This window comes from Solanum stenotomum, chromosome 12, assembly GCF_019186545.1.
Source record: "Solanum stenotomum isolate F172 chromosome 12, ASM1918654v1, whole genome shotgun sequence".
In the NCBI taxonomy this organism is placed as follows: Eukaryota; Viridiplantae; Streptophyta; class Magnoliopsida; order Solanales; family Solanaceae; genus Solanum; species Solanum stenotomum.
The window spans coordinates 29,330,363-29,352,217 of NC_064293.1; the positions used below are offsets into that span (position 1 = coordinate 29,330,363).

The 21,855-nt window shown below is 35.6% G+C and overlaps 3 protein-coding genes and 1 non-coding gene across 5 annotated transcripts; 1 reads left to right on the forward strand and 3 right to left on the reverse strand.

The window, feature by feature from the left end:
• Nucleotides 1-1,391: 1,391 nt before the first annotated feature.
• Nucleotides 1,392-5,929, reverse strand: LOC125848395 (leucine--tRNA ligase, cytoplasmic-like). Its single transcript, XM_049528251.1, has 2 exons — nucleotides 5,755-5,929; nucleotides 1,392-4,843 (listed from the first exon to the last, which is right to left on the reverse strand). The coding sequence occupies exon 2, from the start codon at nucleotides 4,813-4,815 to the stop codon at nucleotides 1,573-1,575; it is 3,243 nt and encodes a 1,080-aa protein (XP_049384208.1). The 5' UTR covers nucleotides 4,816-4,843; nucleotides 5,755-5,929; the 3' UTR covers nucleotides 1,392-1,572.
• A 240-nt stretch (nucleotides 5,930-6,169) lies between these two features.
• Nucleotides 6,170-9,825, reverse strand: LOC125848084 (peptidyl-prolyl cis-trans isomerase FKBP17-1, chloroplastic). 2 transcript variants are annotated; one of them, XM_049527882.1, is made up of 5 exons: nucleotides 9,485-9,824; nucleotides 9,162-9,284; nucleotides 7,703-7,819; nucleotides 6,832-7,032; nucleotides 6,190-6,446 (listed from the first exon to the last, which is right to left on the reverse strand). In XM_049527882.1, exons 1-4 carry the CDS (start codon nucleotides 9,776-9,778, stop codon nucleotides 6,910-6,912), a joined length of 657 nt encoding a protein of 218 aa, XP_049383839.1. In that variant the 5' UTR covers nucleotides 9,779-9,824; the 3' UTR covers nucleotides 6,190-6,446; nucleotides 6,832-6,909. The 2 variants fall into 2 exon arrangements, with proteins under 2 accessions (XP_049383840.1, XP_049383839.1); XM_049527883.1 differs by lacking the exon at nucleotides 9,162-9,284 and having other exon boundaries at nucleotides 6,170-6,446; nucleotides 9,485-9,825.
• Nucleotides 9,826-11,105: 1,280 nt separating this feature from the next.
• TRNAK-UUU (transfer RNA lysine (anticodon UUU)) lies at nucleotides 11,106-11,177 on the reverse strand. The gene has a single exon. It is a non-coding gene; the product is annotated as a tRNA-Lys (tRNA).
• A 137-nt stretch (nucleotides 11,178-11,314) lies between these two features.
• Nucleotides 11,315-20,812, forward strand: LOC125848083 (uncharacterized). The gene is made up of 16 exons (XM_049527881.1): nucleotides 11,315-11,572; nucleotides 12,150-12,194; nucleotides 12,606-12,646; nucleotides 12,744-12,825; nucleotides 13,210-13,254; nucleotides 13,539-13,595; nucleotides 14,695-14,754; nucleotides 14,852-14,979; nucleotides 16,640-16,907; nucleotides 16,987-17,053; nucleotides 17,642-17,712; nucleotides 17,786-17,875; nucleotides 19,214-19,322; nucleotides 19,752-19,843; nucleotides 20,191-20,296; nucleotides 20,500-20,812. The coding sequence occupies exons 1-16, from the start codon at nucleotides 11,441-11,443 to the stop codon at nucleotides 20,622-20,624; spliced, it is 1,518 nt and encodes a 505-aa protein (XP_049383838.1). The 5' UTR covers nucleotides 11,315-11,440; the 3' UTR covers nucleotides 20,625-20,812.
• The last annotated feature ends 1,043 nt before the right edge of the window (nucleotides 20,813-21,855 follow it).

Here is a 21,855-nt window from a genome sequence, read left to right on the forward strand (position 1 = left end):
ATTTTTTAAAATATTAAGTAAGAATAAAGCAAAAGAAAATTTGATCATATCAAAAGTAATGATTATAAATTAGACATATAAGCTGAAAAAGCAATAATTGATCAAACAAGGTCTTAATAAACCGACAATATGTTTAGTTTTGATCCCTATTGGAACCTAAACTTCATGGAATTTTTTTTATAAGTATAGATAAATTTCTTAAATATACTGATAGAATAAATATTCATGAATAAATAAATATTTTATTGATTTTTAATTTTTTGGAATGAAAAAGTTCATCAATCCAAATAATCATTCTTTTATTTTCGTAGCGCTACAAAATCCATGACCTTCCAAAAGAAATGTATAGTCCATCCTTCGAGGTGGCTCAATGATTTAGGCTTGAGACTTTCATATTGAAGATCTCAAGTTCGAAACCTCTTGTTGTAAAGGATTCGCCTTCTAGGTCGAGCTTGTCACACGAGCTTGCTTAGTCTGGGTTAACTCTCCAGTGTGATTTGCAAGATATTACATAAGACCGGGAGTCTCTAGGTCGAGCTCGTTACACGAGCTTGCTTAGTCTGGGTTAACTCTCCAGTGTGGTTTGCAAGATATTGCATAAGACCGTGAGTTTTACCTTGTGCATCCCTAAGGATAGGGATGGCAATGGGGTGGGGCGGGGCGGGTTGAGCTTAACCCGCAAAAAATTTAATCCACCCCGCGCCGCATAGACCCGCCCTGCATGAACCTGCCCCGCATAATTTTTTTAATATTTTCTTTTTCTAGTTATGTTTGATACTAAAAATAAAATTCATAAAAATAAATTCATTTTTTCATTAAGTTGTATTAATTTAATAGGATAATGACTTAAAATCTTATTTTTTTGAGGTCAACTGGGAAACATGTAAGAAATTGTATTATTTTTTATTGAAGAATTTTCATTTATTATCTTGAATATTTTAGTAGTTTTAATGAAACTATCTTAATAAATAATGTTTTACCACTCTTATAACATGTAAAAAGTTAAAATTAAGTTTGAACTCACATAATCACATATACCCGCAACCCCCCCCCCCTGCCCCACAATAATTTTTAAAAAACCTACTTCAACCCGCCCCACACAACCTTAAACCTGCCCCACCCCATATAGCCTTAAACCCATCCCGCATCCGCGCCACCCCATTGCCATCCCTACCTAAGGATAGTAGCTTAGAATTTCCCTTTGTCATTAAAAACTATAAAAAGCTAGAAAAATACTATTCATAATAGGAAGGCAAGGAACACTGCCTTGTTTATCATAATTTTCAAAAGGTTTCCAAGGAACAGAAAAGCTAACAAAATCACAATATCATATACCTTTACATCAACTCATTCACTGAAATAATGTTATAGATCCACTGAAGTGAAGGTTACATAATAAGAAGAAAAAAATGGGAGTAGCAAATACAAATTTGGTCTGAACAAATGGAAGGCCTTAAAATCTGAAAATTGGCTAAAACTCTAAAACCAAAAAACATAACCATACTTGGACAAGTTATTAGGCAGGATGCTGGGACAAAAATGTTCATAACTTGTACTGCAAAAATGTTCTACTCAGAGAAAGATTGCAGTTGGATTGCCTGGTGATGGTGGATTCTGCCTCACGACTGCACCATGAGGCCCTGCTCTCTCCAGGGCATCATCTATCATAGAAAAGATCTCCAATCTCTCGAGACCAAGCTGTCTTTTGATCAAGTCTGAGTTCTTCTCAAGGACTTCAATCTCACCAAAAGGAAGCCTCAGGTCCAACGCTTGAACCCCAACTGCCAATACTTCGTCTTTCTTGAACCTCAAGAAAGGCATACAGAGCTTTTGTATTTGTTTGAAATTGCCTTGCTGTGCAATATCACTCTTCTGCAATTCGGAGAGGATTTCTTTATCAGGTGCAAAGGAGCCGGTTGAAGTATCAAATTTCCTCTGCAGAATCCCCAAACATTCCTTTTTCCACCCACCATACTGCTCATCCACATATATTAGGCCCACGGTAGGTTTGTTTTGGCTATTCAGATTTACATTTCCTTTCTTTGAACCAGAAACCTGCTTCTGAAGTAGCTTCCTCATCGAGATAATCGTGTCTTGCAAATATTTGTTGGCCTTCTTAAGGGTAAGATCTGGCAAATCAGCCTCTGGCCACCCAGATTTTATGACACAACCATCCTTCTTCAAAAGCTCTCTCCAGGCATATTCAGCATAGTGTGGACAGATTGGAGCAATAAGTCGCGTTTGAACATCCATAAATCGCCATAGCAAATTCCAGTTCATGCCTCCTGAACCACAGGAAAGCCTGTACTCATCTCTGGCAGCCTGAAGATCATAAAAACCAGATTTCAGAGCTTCCCGAAATATGTATTCACTATAGTTCTTCTCTGCAGTCCTAACTGCAATATTAATTTCATTAGCAAACACACGGTCTGCATATGTGGATGGTGGCCCATTTCTTAAAGATGGCTCTGCAGAAAGAACCTCCTGCATCCATGCTATTTCTTTTGTGAGACGTAAGATGGCAGCATTAGCTGTTTCAAAGACAAAGTTAGCATCGTCCATCCCATCACCTGCATCTGCAAGAGCAAAGCGTGTGGCATCAGCTGAAAACTCTTCAATTGCCTGCCGGAGTGTTCGGAAATTTCCAGTAGACTTGGACATCTTCTCAGAGTTGAGCATTATATGCCCATTGCATCTGAAACCACGCGGCCAGTGATGTTTAGGGAACATGGCAGTGTGGTTGTAGATGCAAAAGGTAAGATGATTCTGAATAAGATCCTTGCCAGAAACTCTGAGATCGAACGGATACCAGTAGTCAAATTCCTGCTTCATCTCCTTGAGAAGAGATGAAGATATAGAAGAATTTTCAGGAAAAGGTCCATTACAGAACAAGAATTCCCAGATCTCATCGGTCAGCTGCTCTGGTTTCACTGAAGAATGATCATTACCATACATGTCCCCTTTCTGCAAGAAATGTGCCACAGTGTAATATGCCATATAAACTGTGGAATCAGACAAGGACTCAACTAAGAAATCCTCATCCCAAGGAATACGAGTTCCCAGCCCAAAATTGCGAGAGCAAGCCCACTGATTAAGCCAGCTAAGAGTGTGTTCAAAACCATGCCGTGTCTCATCAGAGTAGAGATTCATACTGGCCAAACACTCTTCTGCAGCGTTCCTCCATTCTGATTCTCCGTAAGTGAGATACCACTGATCAGTTAAAGCCACAACACACTCATCCCCAGATCTCGACATGACCTTCTTCTCAGGTTCACTATATATTACCGCTTGATTCATCTCCAAAAGGTTGCTCCTGATCAGACCTTTTGCTTCTTGGACTTTCATACCAGCAAATTCTCCAACAATCATGGTTCCTTCGTAAAACCCACCCTTGTAAATTGTTTTCTTTGCCTCATCAAGCTTATCTCTCTCATTCTGGCTCTTGATTTTTTTTTCAATACAAATTCTCTCAGCTGACCTGTCTCCAAAATCTGGATGGTTGATAATTGGGACCATCTCAAACGGCAAGACCCACTCATCCTTCACACCAAATTTGGCCCTGAAAGCTGGCTTTGACTTCAAATCATGTAGGGCCATATAATCATCGGGGGAATCACTAGGAACACTAGTTACAATTCCTGTACCTTTTTCAGTAAGGACAGATAACATGGGCAGAGTGTATATTGTCTTATTAAATGCCAAGGGAGACCTCAGGGGCAAACCTATAAGATCTTGACCAGACAATTCAAGCAAACAACTCGGCTTCTCAGGGATCCGAGACAACCTCTGATAGGCTAGATTAAGAGCTGCCTTATAAGTCAACACAAAAACCTCAGTATCATTAATCTCAAACACCCCATATTTTCCTTCAGGCAAAACCCAAGCATTTGTTTGCCCATACATGGTCTCTGGTCTCAGCGTAGCTGCTGCGAGATATACCTTTTTCCCCTCCAGAACACTCATCTTTGGTGGAAAAGGTGGGAGAACTTCCATCTTGATAAGAGTGTACTCCTGAGGGATAACTCCTTCACCAGAAGCGCGGTCATGGTCGGCACATGGCTGACCATCTAGGGGCGAATATACGGTGTACCTGAGATCTTTAACAATTTTTCCAGAGGCTTTCAGCTTCCGCATTTGCCACCGTACAAACGAATCAAAGTACGGATTCATATCAGTTGTAATAAAAGTTCTACGCCAATCACAACCCAAGCCAAACTCCTTCAGATCCTCTACAGCCAGAGGTGGAAAGTATGTTAGCCAGTAATATGGGTCTGTAAACCTCGCAATTTCCTCGTCAGACAGACCATAACTCCTCATTATCTCCCACTGGTACTTAACACCCCCAGTCTTTGCAAGAACCTTTGATTTCTTTCCTTTAAAGTTTCCACCCGGCAAACCCTGATTTCCTTCAGCCTCAACCTTCACTTCTGTTTCAACACTCTCCTCTTCCTTCACAACAGGAAACACGGGTGGGTTCCCAAACCTCGATATCTCCCTCGAAAGCTTATCAGCAGATGCCTTTATGGGCATTCCTGTGCAGTGAAATGCAAAAGGCAAAAGAACACTAGCACCTCTCAATCGGTGATATGCAGCTGCAAATTCAAGCTTTGACAATGAAAAAGCATGGCCCAAATGTAGATATCCATTCATATAAGGGAAAGGGAAATTCCCAAAGAACTTTTCACCCACTTTAGGAGTCGATTCTTTAGGTTCAGCTCTGAAAACATCACCGTCTGTCCACCACTTATGAACCTGTTTCTCTATGTCTAACAATTGGTTCCTTCGGGCAAAACTTCTGCCACCTTCTTCTGCCATCACTTCTCTATCAGCAAACCCACAGAATCTGCATAAAATAGGAAATATCATATCAAGAGAACATCTTCAGAATTATATCTTCACAGATCATCAAGACAATTTTGAATAGATAATGCAACATCTTTGCAAGAACATGCACACTGGGAAAAAATGTACAAAAGGAACATCGTGTTCTTGTAGGAAACAAATTACACGAACCCCGAGCTAACTAGAGAATGCCTGAGTCGTGAAGTGATCTAGACCGCGTCTTCCTCAGGAAGAACAATCATGGAACAGAGCTATAGTAGACCATTTACCATCTCCTTCAATAAACCAATAAATTGCTAGGAAGACACAACAACCAAACAGCTGGAACACAATGGAAAGTGGAAACTGCTTATTCTGTGATAAGGGTATTAACAGCAATCAATTATAATTCATGAAAAATGAAATTACAACCAGTACAAAAGTAGTAATTCACGCAATGTTAGAAGCATGTACAGTTTCAATTAAGGCCCTATATGCAATGGAATCAACTGAAAATCAGCAGAATATAATTAGAAAAAGGAAAAACTTTACAGGCCACCTCACCATAAAATGCAGCTGAAAAATCATTAGAACAATTAAGTAAACGAAATACTTCAAAAACTAATATGAACAATGAAAATAGAAGTAACTCATCAATGAACACACCCAAGATTAAGGCTTTATGATTCAATTCCGCAAAAGGATGATGGCTATGATATACTCACTACTATAAAAGTAACTTATTCATGAACCTACCAAAGATTGGGACTTTATTATTTGTATTCAACTTAAGAATGATGGGCATTTGGAAAATGACAGAAAATCAAACATATCGATCTGATTCAAGAAAGTTAGCACAATTACTAACAAATACTACTATAATTCAAGAATTGAGAAAAAAAAATAGTGACAAATACGAAAAAGTTTCTTTACCTTGATTTGCTTAAATTCAAGGGGAATATAACATATGATGAAAATTGCTTAGGCTGAAGTGAATATCGTCTCAGTATATGAGACGCCACAGTGAAGAGTGAGGATCAAAGTAGAAGAATCACGTTTAATAGGGTTTTTGCATTTTCTTTCGTTTGTCTTTAGTTTTACCACTGTAGTCTGTATATTCTAAATGGTCCCACCAAAAGTAGCATTAGCCAATTTGGCCCCACTAGATTCTGTTATCTACGGTTGCTTATCGGTTAGTTGGTTCTGATTTTATGTATTATTATTGGATATCAATAATCGAATTAATAAGATATTCGTTATTAATTTTTAGTTAATTAGTTTATAGTCTCAATAGTCACTAATTTGAGTCACATGAACGAAAAATCACATTTACTTTTGTTAAAATTACAAGATTAGGACGTATGAATCCACGTGAACATCTAAATAATTAAGATGATGTTTTTAGATTCGCACCATGAATAATTAGAACTATAGATATTGTACTATATTTAAATGTATGGTTAAGCAATTGAACATATATACATGTACTCTTTCGTCCAATAGTTCTAAAAACTCCATCAAGCGTTCTCCCCTTTGCCTTTGTTTATATGGCAATTTGACACATCATAGGACCAAACTCTTCACTGAGGCTTCGTTCACTAAAAACTATTTCATCATCTGTAAACCTGAAAGCACAACAATGAATTGACTAAGAAGGAGATGTCTTTAAATTGCTACTAAGTATACAGTATAAGCAAAACTACAAACAACAAGCTTTGTCAAGCAGAGAAACAAACAACTTGCGCGAGTTTACAGGCTAATGGATCTCCATTATACATAACTGCGAGTTAGAGGTATTTATCTCATATTAGCGCTAAGTCCTCTATAAATCATTCAACAACTATACATGCATGTTATGCTGTACTAGGAGTATTGTCAAGAATATGTGCAGCCTAAGTAGAGATTCAGGACAGACGTTCTGATGAAACACATTTTCCAATACTTACTCCAGGTAACTAGGTGATCAGCATTAATAATGTGTAAAACATTTCCTATAAACAGTAGATTTACCTTCCATCATCATCGAACTGACAACAATTGCTCCATACTCCAGTAAAGTGGAGAAAAATGGCTGCCATATGATCGAGATCAGAGATGCCTCAGGCTGACCAATTCAATATCAAATATGACTGTTCCCAATGTTGCGCCTTCTCCATTTGCAAGACGGGTTGGGTTGAAAATGGTAGTAAAAAGTCTTTGCCGATCAAAATACTGAAAGAGGGAGAAAATGTTTACTAACTTAAGTCCCAAATGAGATTAAAACTTTTCCTAGTCTCTTCCTAAAAAGAATTAAAAGTAATATTAATCTCCGTTTCAACACCAAATAAATACAATCAATCAGTTTTAAAGACCTTCGTAATGCAGATATTATGAATGACTGAATAATCCAACAGAAAAAGGTTGGCACAGTAAGACTCTGAAATCACTTCAAGACTCTAACAAGGTCGACTACATAATCCCCAAACTAATCATGTTTGACTCGTACCCGAGAACTCTGGTTAAGGATGAAGGAGTGCGTACCACTCCACCACAACCCTTGTTGGTGTAGAATTATGATTTTATTATGTCTTAAAGTGTAACGTAATTCTTGAACAAATTTCCCTTCTGCTAACTAACTATTAGAGAAGTAATACTTCTTCTTGAAAAAGTGTAACAGTTCACTCACAAAAACATACATCAAACATAAAAAGGAGATTAAAGACATGATTACATGCCTTTTACTTTCCAAAACCCAGGCTCAGTAGGTACCCCACAGCTTAATTTATGCAGAAAGAGCTCTAGTATTAGAAGACTAACTACACTTCCCTGCCAAATCTATCCAAAAGAATGCAATTGAGAAGTACTAAATTATGATTATAAAGGAAGAAGAGCAACTTCACACATTAGGTGGCAGGGGTTCTTGGGATGTATTCTGATATCCTTGAGATGGTGGGATAATAACTCGTCGAAGGCCGCCTACTTTCATCGATCTCACAGCAGTTTCAATCCCTGATATAACCTGCAATAAATACATAGACAAAGACATAGAATTAATTGCTACAATTTATTTTGCTATATAATTTAGTAGGTTCAGATTAGTCGAACAGATACTACTTCAAAGTAGAAAGAATTCATGTCAGAAAAACTCAAACGATGATCGAAGCAAATTGAAACAACCAAAACAAGCATAGTCAAGCACCTGCTCTGAAAGACCAAAAAAGAAAGGAAAACCAGAAAAAGGAAATATCTCGTTTGAAGGTTCACTACAATGACTGTATGAGGAAACGTATACAAGATAGGTAGAGTTGGATATTGACAACTAACATCATCTAGGGATTTTTCAATAATAAAACAAAAGTGACAAATTTTGGTACTATAGTGATAATCCAAATTACAGAAGAAGAAAAGAAACATTCATCATCTTCCTTTATTATCATGTTCTCCTCTTGGATACACCTTACCTTGAACCTACATTTGAACTTTTCCATAGTTGTAGTCCTCGCCTACCCACCAATGTTCCTTCATTCCTACCTTATGCTAGATTGTCATAGTTCCTGCATGCAGTCTTGGTCCAGAACCTTCTTCCTTTCATTTTTCTAAATGCATTTACTTTTCTTATCTTCCTTTATCATTCTTGTGTCAAGCATATCAAAATAACTTTACTAAGTAGTTTGCTTCCACTGCCGTAGATGGTGCCCGAACTAAAGGTTTTCCCACTTTTGTAGGTGATGTTAGAAACTGAAGGACCACAAAGAAGAAAAAACCTTGTAACAGCAACAAAGGCATAGAATTAAGTAGTCTACTCTGGAAGCATCATTTTGTTTACTAACCAGCCTAAATGCAAACTCATTCACCAATAATCTGAAGGATGATAGCAAGAAACAATAACACAGAGGACTGCATACTCCCACATGCTGCTCACCACATTCCTACATGATAGCAAGAAACAACAACACAGAGGAATGCACATTCCTACGTGCTACTTACCGTTGGTGGCTATATGCTACCTTTTCCACTCTGGTCGTCTCCCTATCAAGTCACCACCTTCCCTGATCTACTCCTAACTTTTAAAATTTGGTAAATCCTACCCCCAAAATCCTCTTACCAAGAGTCAGCAGTGACCGTTTCCTATTTTGTTTCCTTGGTAACCAAACTCCCACCGTTTCCTATTTTGTTTCCTTGGTAACCAAACTCCCACTCTCTTGGTTGGAAGCTGAGAGGAGCATCCTCTATTCCCCTACCATCTAGCTTGTCTTGGGCAAAATTTCAATCTTTTCAGGTTCAACAAATTACATCAAGTCCTCTTTGCTCAGTTAAAAAAAAAACTTCAATGGACAAGTGTAAAAGACAGGTTAACTCACTTTGCCCGAACCAAGGACAAAAGAGAAAGGAATTGGTTCACCAGTTTCATCCTTGTGATCATATGTTGAGTCAAAGCGCCATCCTTGCTTTGCAGCAAGCCTCCCGTAATAATGAATGGCAACCTGTCCAATTACAGTGAGAAGACAAGTACAGTTCTATGTAATGCTGATGACAATGTGCAAGAACAAACATATCTCACTAAAAAAAATTTCAAGAATCATTTTTTGTTGCCAATAACTCAAAAAGTTCCTAACTTTGTACAAAAATTAGTGAACAGAAGAAGAATAAGAAAGTATCACAGGGAAAAGACAAAGAGGGGTACCACGTCACCACCAATGGGGGTTTCTCCATCACCAATACGAAGGTCCAAGGCCTTGACACCTCCAGAATTGGGGAGCTCCAAGAACTTTGGAACTTGAGGATTGGCCCAAGAAATTGAAGTAGTGGGTCCATTTCCATTAGAGAAGACAAGAGCAGAGAGTGAAATAGTAAGTGCAGATAGAGAAAAAGCTCTTCTCGATTTCTGGGTTGAAGAAGAGGAAGCTTCGATTTTGTGTGGATGGGGTATAAATAGGTATGTTGGACATGGTAATGGAACTAGCTTAATCATTCTCATCCTCACTGCTCTTCAAGCTTCTGGTTTTCTTTTTGTGGAGGGGAAAAGATTTCATTAATATTTTATTTTATTTATTAGTATTAAGTAAATACAATATATATATATATTATCTGAGTTAGTTTTACGGAGTAATTTTTTTCTATTTTTTGGTCATATTTAAAAGTTTATTTAATATACTATCAAGAACATATTTTAGGTTAGAATAATAATAATAATAATACTAAGTCATTACTCTTTTAAGAAAAAAATTGTCATTAACTATAATATCTACCGGAGTAGGGCGGTTCAAAATTGAGCCATAATCAATAATTTGAATAAAAGTTATTGATTGATTGATAATAAGTTATTGGTTTACCGATTTCGATAAGGTTTTGTTTATTTTTGTTATCAGGTTATCAGTTCTTAACGGTTTGAACTTTTTTCTGAACGTGTTAATTGATAACCTGATAGTAAATTAAAGAATTATAATTCTACATTTGGCATATGATTTAGATTTTAGTTTCATACTTTTATTTCTGATAGCCTCAAACTCTTGATTATTCTACAATATACCGGTGCTTGTTTTGAGCAAAATGCAGCTTGTCAACTCATGTGCACAATTTTGATTTGTCACTTTGTTTTTATGTAATTTTTAACCTTTTTTTGGTGTGTGTCAAATCTTAACGGTTAAACCGATAACAATCAATAACTAATAAGTCAAACTGAATAAACTTCAAAATCGAACTGACCAATACGTAACCTTATACGAGGGAGTCATGGTACTAAGAAAAATAATTATCTACCTCCATGATGTAAGAATAAGATTTTTAATACTCTATTACATGTCCCATTTTATAAAACGACACTTGATATTATTGTTGTTGAACTTATAGATAAAGTAGACATTCCATCTAAAATGACTTAATAAATATATTTTTAAAAAAACTTAAATTAATAGAAAAACTCGGTTAAACATAAGATAACTTTTAGCAAGAATTTATCAAAAATAAAAGTTATAAATAAAACTAAAATGTGTTGATATTATTAACAAGAACTGCATGAATTTATCAAAATAAAAGTAATATATCAAACTAAAATGCAAAGATGAAGTTGATATTATTAACAAGAACTACATGAATTTATCAAAAGAAAAGTTATAAATCAAACTAAAATGTAAAGATGAAGTTGATATTATTAACAAGAACTACATGAAGTTTATCAAAACAAAGGTTATAATTCAAACTAAGTTGTAAATATGAAATTGACATTATTAATAAGAACTGAACTGTAGTTTTTTTTTTTTTTATCGAGGCAAAAAGGTTTAATAAGAACAAAAAAATGCTACCGCCGCCGTCTGTGGGGATCGAACCCACGACCACGTGGTTAAAAGCCACGCGCTCTACCACTGAGCTAAGACGGCTTACGTTAATAACTTTAGAAAAACTTTTAACTGATGAGTTCTCCAGGCAGTAGTCTCTGGTTACTACTCGATTCTTCCACTGCCTAACCCAAAAATTTCCAGAAGTTATATTTTTCCTTCTCCGCCACCATTGGCAAAACTTTGCTTTTTCTCGAAAAAGTATTAAAGAGCAGAAGAGAAGGTTGATTGGAAAATAACAAAATACCCTCTTTTTTTTTTGTCTCACCCTTCGATTATTTCAGTACAAGTAGTAGTTATAAAGAATGGCGGCGCCAAAGGAACAAATAATGGATGTGAGGTCGGTGGTGGAAGCAGTTGCAGCAGGCGGAGATGATGTTGAGATTGATACCCCACTTTATGTGGTTGAAAGCCTCTGTATGCGATGTGGTGAAAATGTATGTGCTTCTTGAGTCTTTTTGTTTTTTCTGTTTTCCATCCTTACTTGATGAAAAAAGTTTATCTTTTTTTGTTTGTTAGAACTTGTACTATAGAAAAGATGGAAACTTTGCTTTAGCTGAAGAATGTAGAAGTTTTGTTGGTTAATTTACTTTTACTGAGTGTGTATGCTATAAAGTTACAATTTTGATGAGATGTTGTGTTTCTCAAGTCTTTTTTCTTTGGGTGTTAGTCGGGGTAAGGACAAGTTATAGCTTTTTTCTTCTTGAAAATTGCTGTAGAAGAGTTCTAAAAGTGTAGTAGCATGAAAGTGTGCTGAATTGAAGAACTCATATGCTTTGGTTAGTCTCTTTAATTCTCATACATAGTATTTATCTGAGTATTTTCTATAAAGCTAGCTTTTTTGGTTATAAATTGTGGTGCATTAAACTCCCTTTCCCCCTTTTCAATTTTTGTTAGAGCTACATTGGTGGGAAATCTATTGGGTTCTTGGGCTTTATTGCTTTTGGGTTTTGTATGGAAACTATCAGCAGGATACGACTCTTTGTGTAATGGTCTTATTGTTTCTGTTGACAGGGTACAACAAGGTTACTCTTAACACTAATTCCACATTTTAGAAAGGTACGCTGTTTCCTTCCTCTTTGCTTATAGTTCTAAGCAAATAGTTGTGTACAATTTTGTTTTTTCAACCCAAACCAGAGTTTTGATTAATCAATATTTCTATTTTGACAAGCATAATACAAATAATAAGAAAATTCTGGTCAGAAAGAAAACTCTTATTGTCTAGTATTGTTGCATTTCCCAGAATTTGGATCAAATCCTAACCAGGCAATATTTTGACCAGAATTATGTTTGACATTTGAAAATTAAAAGAACTGCATGATGTGGGATAGGAGTCCTAGCTTCTTGAAATTTTTGAAAAAGATAAGCGTGTGAGAAACCTCGTTTTCATTTGTGTATGACCAATGTTGTCACACTCTCTGTTTTGCATCAATGATCGCCATTCTAAAGGGAATCTTAATCTTCTTCCAGATATTATTGTCAGCATTTGACTGTCCACATTGTGGTGAAAGGTAAGGCATTTCATCTCCGAAGACACTGGAAAATGGAGTAACTTATCAATTACTTACCTTACCTTGTTTTCCTGCCCTTTTCATTTCCCTTCTAAAGAAATAATGAAGTGGAGTTCGCTGGAGAGATTCAGCCTCGAGGATGTTGCTATAGCTTGCGTGTTCCATCGGGCGATAAAAAGGTATTTTCTCTAATACATCTGTTGGCATTGCTATATGCTGTAAGATGAAGCACTGGGTTGCTATATACAATTTACTACAATAGTTTTACTACATCTTTCAATGAACCCAGACTATCTTTTCTCCAAGAAGTTCTCGGGTTGTTATTTAAGTGGAATAATGTCTTGTTGTTTCTGTGCGGTGCGTAATTGCATACTTATCATGATTCTTTTTTACTCATTTCATGAGGAAAAAGATATCTTGCCAATGTTAGTGAGGTAGTAGGCTGCTTTATGCATATTTTTGTGAAATGAAGAATTTTGTGCATCCAGGAGTTGTTTTAAGGTAATGATAATTTTGAATTAACTCTTTGCGAATGTTGACTTAGTGGTATTCTGAAACTGCAGTTGCTCAACAGAACAGTTGTGAAGTCTGAGAGTGCTACCATCAAGGTACTCTATTAAACACTCTTGTTATTTTGTTAGGAGTCTCACTTAAACCTATTAAATCTCCATGTTTGATGTCGTTGTATTCATGAGATACAAGAATAGTAATGTGTATTTAGATGGATGCTTGTACTTCTTAGTGAAGGATCAACAAATTTTGACTAAGGTCCTAAGCGAGCTACTTTTTCTAGAGTTACACTTATACATATATTTATTTCTTGATTGCTACATCTTTGCTTTTATGGTATTCAATATTCATTATCTTACTAATTTATGGTTGTGCTGTGCAGATACCCGAACTAGATTTTGAGATCCCCCCTGAGGCTCAGCGTGGATCATTGTCAACGGTATGTGCCTTTTTACTAGCTTGCCTTTCAAAAAATTATCCTTGTGGTTAAATGGTTTGTTTATGCCTTCATCTCAATGTTCCACTAATGAAATTTTAGGCACGAGTAGTTCAGAAACCTTCAACCTTGTCATCAAAATTTTCTTTTACATTCTGATGTGGTGTGTGTTAGGATTTGGAATTTATGGTTTTATGGGAGATTCAAAAATAAAAAGGATGTAGGAGCAGTAGTTTTTTGTTCTCCCAGCTGCAAATAAAGAAAATTTTAGAAAGGGAAAAAGAATACTCAATTGCTTGCCTCTTGTTCTAATCAGGGGCGGACCCACGTAGTCAATTTTGGGTGCTCGAGCACCCATTGACTCGGGAAAAAAATTTGTATATATATATAGAAAATATGATAAATACGTTATTAAATAAAAATAAGCACCCATAGAACACTAGCAGTCGTGGGTGCACTGGTTAACACTTGGAAAAATAAGGCGCGCAAAGCATGAGGGCGAGGGTTCGAATCCCATCAGCCCCATTCTTTTTTTTAAAAAACTTTTTCCAGCGAATTTTGCACTTTTTTTTTTACTTTTCCTTTTTTTTAATTAAGGGCTTATTTTACTCCGAATTTTGTACTTGTTTTGACTTTTCCTATTCTTAATTAGTTTAGGGTGACTAACTTTTTCTTTCTTTTTTATTTTTAACCTTTTCTATGTTTTAAAACCTTTTTCACTGCCCACTTTTATGGAATTTTTTCTTTTAACAAAAAGAGGAAATCATTCTTCTTCTTCTTCTTGTTTCAAAGAGAAAGCAGCCAGCCCAACAACAAACTTCAAGCTTTTTTCTTTTCAAAATCAAAATACAAAAGCAAGGTAATAAGATTTGATGGTTTGATTAAAGTTAGATAATGAAAAAAAAGGGTTAGGGAAATTAGGTTTTGAGATTTTCATTAAAGCAAGGTATACGTTTACTTTTTTTTATTAAAGAGTTTGAGTTAGTATACGCTTGCACTATGTGATTGCTAACATGTTTATGTTAAAGGAAGTGAGCACCCACAACCTTTAAATCCTAGATCCGCCACTGGTTCTAATAAATATCTCTGTGCTACATTACAGATAGAAGGCATACTGATTCGAGCTGCCGACGGTTTGGAGGCTCTTCAAGATGAACGGAAGGTGGAGTGTTTCTCTTGGTTTAGAGGCTCTCTTGCATTGGTCTTGTCTTTTTCTCTATATTTTCTCATTCTGATATTTCCTTCTACGGCGCTTGCAGAAAGTGGATCCGAAGATGGCTGAAGCAATAGATCAGTTCTTGATAAAACTGAGAGCATGTGCTTCAGGAGATTCATCCTTTACTTTTATTCTTGATGATCCTGCTGGTAACAGCTTCATTGACAACCCGTAAGAGACTCATTTTTTTTACAATAGAAATGTTATGACTTCTGCTGTTGCCCTATCTGTATATTGGAGTGCTTCATGCCTGAAACAGAAAAAAATATTATTGTGCAATCATATGATTTATCATGGTAACATCAGCAGCATTGCTGGACACTGTTACCTGAAATTTTGAACTTTTCGGGGATGGATGAGTAGAACCAAAATACTTTTGGAGTTTAAATTTGGAACCAGCCGTTAATCTTCTGAAAAGGAAATCGCATTACTAAATGTGTATATGTAGGCATAACATATGCCATTAATACAGATCAAGAAATGATCACAATAAAGTGTTAGAAGAATATTAGAACACAAAAACGACTTAAAAGATTTGATTTGAATAGTGGCATATTGCTGTCTCTTTTTTCCTTTCTGATCATGGTTTTTGAGTGCTAAGAGGTTTCTTTGCTCTGTGTGTTTTGATTAGCGATTTAGTGTATTTAAGATTTTATCTTGTCCTTCAAATAACAAAGTTTTTATTCAACTCACATAAAATTGGGAAGTGAAGTACTGAGTACGTTGTACAGTAGTGTGTAAAGCAAATGTTCAAACTGGGGGTAACACCACTCTACATAATAAAAGTTATGTAGATAATTAGGACCGTACTTGCTAGATGATAGACTTGTTCAAGTGGTACTGCTATTGGTATCCCGTATCGGACTAATTGTCTCGGATACAACAACTAAAACTAGCCTTCTTTCTTCATTGGTGAATACAAGGTAGGAAAAGTAGCAATGATGAAAATGATGAATTGAAGGGGAAACAAAATAAGCTTCCTATAAGAATTGTTGAAAACATACTGTTAGAACGGATGTTATAGGAAGGATAACTCTTATCAAATAGGCAGAGCCAAATTCAAAATTCTGCATGTGGACCTTAATCACTTAAAATATGGAGGTTTCAGGTGCAACAATTACGCTTAATAACTTCTTCATCTAAAAGTCTGAGTTAAGAACTTCTTCATCTAAAAGTCTGAGTTAAGTTGTAATGTGGCTGATCTTTTGCTACTACTTATCTGAAGGCATCTTTATCTGGATAAAAATCCTTTTCTTTATTGGTAAACAAGAAACAGAATTGTGTGTAGCTTGGTTTATGCAGACTGCCTTTGTTCATAAATCAATCAACCAATTAACTATGGCTCAATACAGGTTGACTATATGAATCCTCTGTATCCAATCTGCTCTTTCCATGTCCAATTCTCAAAACTCTGTTTGTTAATTTGACGGCAAAAAAAGTATAAGTTAGGTCCATTTCACTTCAAAAGTGTCTTTTTTTTGAGATAAGGGTAACTTTGTATTCACAAAAAATTCATCATCCAAGGGATGATGAATTGGAAACTTACATCCCACAGGGTGGTGGGCACACCCTCAAAAAGCTATACAGAATTACAAGTTTCCTTTAAAATCGACCATCTCTATGCTTTCCCCTACCAACTCTTGCTTACACCAAAAAAATAAAAGACTTGAGCATTTCATTTCTATCTTCTGAAAACTATCATTTTGTCCTTCAAAACACCTAGCATTCCTTTTGTATGTGATATATAAAACGTATGAGTAGTAGGCTTACTTTAGCTACACTCTGTTTTATTATTGTAAACTGTATGCTCAGGTGAATGCATGCATGACAGGTTAGCTCCATCTCCTGATCCCTCATTGACAATCACATTCTATGAGCGAACTCCTGAACAGCAGGCAGCTTTAGGGTATCTTGCTGACCCATCACAGCTGGGAGGACAAAGTGATGAGGTATCCAGTGAGGGGATAAATGATGTTCCTCATCGACTGCTAAATGAACCACATGGATCAGTTGGAGCAAGAGCGGGACGTCAGGCTATTGCTCAGGGTAACAGTGCAGAAATGGCTGAAGCTCTATTTCGATATTCAGCTCCTGAAGAGGTACGTCCTCCTGCTGGGGTTTCTTACATATATCTGTCCCTTTTAAACTTTCCTTCTGATTGCTTATTCTTTTTGACAGGTGATGGTGTTTCCATCAACTTGTGGAGCATGCATGGTGAAGTGTGACTGTAAAATGTTTGTTACCAGTATCCTTTTCTACATTTACACAATAGAAAACCTCATTTCTGCATTCCTCCCCATACAGCCCCTTGCTGCGAAATAGAAGGGATTACTAATAGTTGCAATTGTTGCCCATCATTTATTATATTTGTTACAAATTTGTTTTGTTCTATGAGGACATCTTCTTCTAATTAAACATGAGAATTTGTAATCATTGACAATTGTATAAGCTTAATTATAAAATGTACTAGCGTATGATTTTCATTTCTTGGAGGATCCCTATACATCTCTGTTATTAAATCTCCGTAACAGGGACATCCTAAAACAGTTAAAAGAATCTGGATGGGATTGTGAGCTTCTTTTCAGTGATTAGATGCAAGTAAAGAGAATTGGCCCCATATTATTAGTTTTTTTTTTTCTATACATAACTTCTTCTTTTTTACAAAGGTAACAGTTTTCTGTACATAACTTTTACCATCTGGTATTGTGTTGTTTTGTGTAATTTGGTTTGATTAATTTATCTTTGTGATTTAACATTTTCTATAAGAATTGCTACTGTCATCTGCTGCAAGCGATTCTGCTTCTATGGTATTGTTGAACTTGACCACTTAAAGATATTCCATACTTTCAAGAAGTAATAGTTATGGCATCCTCTTGTGATGCTTGTGGTTATCGCAACTCTGAGGTAATCTCTGTCATGTACTAGAAGAGAATAGCTTCTGGAATTTTTGTTAATGAGATTATGCTCGTCTTTGCAGCTGAAGCCTGGTGGTCCTATATCTGAAAAGGGAAAGAAAATTACACTTCATGTGGAAAACATTAAAGATCTAAGTCGTGATGTGATTAAGGTATAACTCTCCAGCCTATATTTGGCAGAAATACTAGCTAATTATGTTTATTTTTATTTATTTTTGTTGATCATTCATTTGTTACCTTTCTCCAAAAACAAAAACAAAAACTTTTTTGTTTACTCTGTTATATTTGACTTAAGAAGCACATTTGCGTACTGCTTTCACATGTGACATGTACTTCTCTAACTTTGAAGATCACTATCTGTGAAAGCAAAGTTGTGCAAGGATGTAAATATTCAGCATGTAGGCATGAACGCCAAGATTTTACTTTGTTTGTCTGGAAGTTGGGACCCTTTTGTTATATTTCTTTCCCTTGTGGATTTGTAAATACAGCATTTGAGAACATGCTTGAAGAACAAACACGACACAGTATCTGCAAATGGAATACGTTTCATGCTTATAACCCAAGATTATATTACTTAGTTTTAGAGTTTTACAAGTAAAAAGCGAAAGAATAACATGATGGGTGGCAAAGAAAAAACTAATTTGTACTTTGGTGTAAAAGTGGCCTACTAGTGAATCTGAATCAGTATATGGACTTCTTAGACCTTGTTAGGAAGGAGAGTGTAGTAGGCTGTGTTTTATTCTCTGTATTTTGCTCCTTTCTGTACCATCTTGGTACTGCTTAAATAAAACTTTAAACTTGTCAAAAAAAAAAAAAAACAAAGAAAAACTAATGAACAAACAGTATCAACTTCCAACATTCCAACATCAGATCAGAGAGTTATTTTTTCAAGACCAAAAAAAAAACTAGCAAAGCACCACAACATCTAAGGGTAAGGGTGTGAAGTGGGTGAAAAACTTGATGAGCAGGTTTCAAATCCCAACAGAGATAAAAACAGGTGATTTCTTCCCATCTGCCTAAACTTTGGTGGCAGATTATCTGGTGTTTGTGGTGGTCGGAGGTTGCAGGTAGGGTTATTCAGGATTTTTTGTCCATTTCCTTTCTCCTTATATTAGTGGTTTTGTTGTGAATTTTGTGCTTTAATACTAGTTTGATTCAACCGAGACGCTCATAGTTTAATAAAAAGAATAAGAAGAGGACAGACAGCATCAAGATCATGTTCAAGAGCAGGCATCTTCTTCTGATGCATAAAAAAAATAAAATTGAAGAAGCACAACTTCTTTAACAAGTTCTACTTGACAGTATCATACTTCAACTATGCAGTACCTTCATTACAACTGTTGAGACCTAATTATCTTGAATCTGCTTGATATCACACATATTACAAATAGGAAAATAGTTTTTTTTTAATGGCTTGGAGCCATTTAACTGTTTCACCCACTCTGTTTGTTTGCATTCCTGACTCCAAATTGTTGTTTTATATTTACCAGTCGGATAGTGCTGGAGTAGAAATTCCCGAGCTTGAGTTGGAGCTTACTAGTGGCACTTTGGGTGGAATGGTGACGACAGTTGAGGGTTTAATCACAAAGATCAGCGAAAGTGAGTATCTTGTTTTACCTTGTTTTCTCCTCCTTTTCCTTGTTTCTGTTTCTTGGATGATAATCTGTGGATGCATATTCAGTGCATCGATTATTCAGTGAGGCATACTTGAATTTTCAAGCTCATCCAAAGGTCGAGCTTCAATTGAACTACTGTGAATCTACAGTCGTCATATTCAAGTGTCTTGACATGTTTCTGATTTCTTCTTTTGTTTATTTTGTGTCTGTTAACTGAATGATTTCTTGTCTCAAATGGCATTTGTATAATCAATATCTCAACTCTTGAGATGTACTCTATATTAGTTCACATGGACCACTGAATCGTCTTTTTCAATCTGAATGAACCTTATTCTTTTGTGGTATCTGCATTTGGTCTTTTTTAATATGTCATTTAAACTTCTTCTTAAGTGAACCTTTTGTTTTAATGTAGGTCTTGAGAGAATACATGGATTCACATTTGGTGACAGTCTTGAGGAAGACAGGAAGAGCAAGTGGTTGGATTTCCGAGCAAGACTAGACGAGGTAAATGTGGAGAGATACCTCTTACTTGCTATATCATATATTGTTTAATCTTATATGTGATTTCTCCGTTAAGAGTTTCATTTCTATTCAAGATTATGAGATGTGAATCACCTGGTTCTACGAAAATGTTTGTGGAAAATAATTACACCAGCATGCCCCAATTACCCCTAACCTTCTTCAGAGGAGCTATTTTAGGTGGTTATAACCATTTTTGGTACCATGACCGAGATGTAAAGATACAATCCGTATTTTCAAATACAAGTCTCCTTTTAACTTCCTCTATGTAATTCCATTCCAAATTTATTTATTTAATATATTTTTTGTTTTTCATTTCAAACATTCCACAGCTTTTGAGCTTGGAACAGCCGTGGACATTGATCATCGATGATGCACTTGCAAATTCTTTTGTTGCACCTGCGACTGATGATCTCAAGGATGACAAACAGTTGACATGTAAGTCATTTTTGCACTTAAGTAAGGTTTGTGTACGCTCTTACCTTCTTCAGACCCCTTGCACTGGGTGTGCTGTTGTTAAAGAAGAAACCTGAAGTTTGTGGATCTTTTGCTTTCCCTCTCTTACACAAACCTCCTTTAATTGACAATAATAAGCGTGTTAAATTTTGCTCATTTGTGAACATATTTCACCAATACTGCAGTTGAAGAGTACGTTAGATCGTGGGACCAAAACGAGGAGTTGGGTCTTAATGACATGGACACCACCTCGGCCGATGCTGCTTACAGTTCAGCAGATGCTGCACCCAGCAAGAGTGCTGGCGATTGATAATTTTGCGTGTGTATTCATTTATATTGCTCTGGCTTTAAAATTTAATGTGTTTCTTCACCTTGATTAGATTTTGTGCTTTTTAGCTTCATAGATGTAAAATTATTCCCAAGCGATTGTTCCTTTTTTGCCTTTGGACATGTACACCTCGTTCCAGCAGTGTTGATTATGAATCATGAATTATTATATACTGATTTCTTGTGTTAATACGAAATTAAACGTTAAATTTAATATTGGCCTAAATAATTTTGCAAGAAACAAAGCTTTAGACTGTAGAAGGGTTTTCCAACCATAAAAAGTTGCCAAATCTGCAGCATGCTTCCATGGTGCCTTGCAAGTATTGTACTACAAAATAAAAACTCTCGTACTGTTCAATTATCCGACAATAGAGCTAGACTTCACTAATTTAGTTGTCTCTCGTACTGTTTATTTTATTTTGTACGCTATTTCAAAAATAATTTTTAAATTCTAATACTAAATATTAATTAGTATAAGTATTATACTATACTAAAATAGTAAATATTCATATCATAGTGTACTTTTTTCCTTCCAAAATAAGGGCTATATTTAATTTGGACACATCTCTTAAAAAAATATTCATTTCTAAAAAATAAGGAGTAATTTTACTAAATTATATTTTGATCAAAGAAAAGCTAATTCACAAGTTTTAGCAATGCAAGTAAAGATAATTTTGAAAAAAATAAGATTAAGTTCTTCAAATTTTATAACACTACTTATTTTCAAATAAAATGAAAAAAATAGAAAAAGTATGATACCAGTGAAAAATAGACAAAGATAAGGGTACGTGTCACTGTTTTATTCGTTATGGCACGTAGATAGCACACCTTTTTTTTTTTTTTGTGAACTCACCAAAATTGTGCATCTGAATCACGTTTTTTCCACATCCTTCCCATTGGAGCCAAAAAGAAGAAGAGAGTAATAAATAAAACTAAAAATAACAACAATTAAAATATTAGGTGTATTTCAATTGATTTCTTTGGCTTAGGAAAAGTTGAAAATGATAAATTCTGTTATGTAGTAAACAATATATCTTCAGTCACATAATTATAGATAAGCTATATTTGTGTTATCTAAAATATTTACCCATTATAATGTGTCTTATTGCATAAAAATCAAAATGGTTGTTGATTGACAAATTCATCTTTTAGTATTTGTTTCTTAAAAAACAATTTATTATTACAATTTATTCGATTATCATATAAAGCAGATG

Bases quoted from the DNA above. Each gene is read 5' to 3' on its own strand.
- LOC125848395 (XM_049528251.1), bottom strand. From the start codon at position 4,815: ATGGCAGAAGAAGGTGGCAGAAGTTTTGCCCGAAGGAACCAATTGTTA.
- LOC125848084 (XM_049527882.1), bottom strand. From the start codon at position 9,778: ATGAGAATGATTAAGCTAGTTCCATTACCATGTCCAACATACCTATTT. The intron at 9,285-9,484 runs GTACCCCTCTTT...GTAATTGGACAG, and splicing joins CCCCCATTGGTGGTGACGTG to GTTGCCATTCATTATTACGG. The intron at 7,820-9,161 runs GTGAGTTAACCT...TATTTATTGCAG, and splicing joins TTGTCCTTGGTTCGGGCAAA to GTTATATCAGGGATTGAAAC.
- LOC125848083 (XM_049527881.1), top strand. From the start codon at position 11,441: ATGGCGGCGCCAAAGGAACAAATAATGGATGTGAGGTCGGTGGTGGAA. The intron at 12,195-12,605 runs GTACGCTGTTTC...ATCTTCTTCCAG, and splicing joins TAATTCCACATTTTAGAAAG to ATATTATTGTCAGCATTTGA. The intron at 13,255-13,538 runs GTACTCTATTAA...TGTGCTGTGCAG, and splicing joins CTGAGAGTGCTACCATCAAG to ATACCCGAACTAGATTTTGA.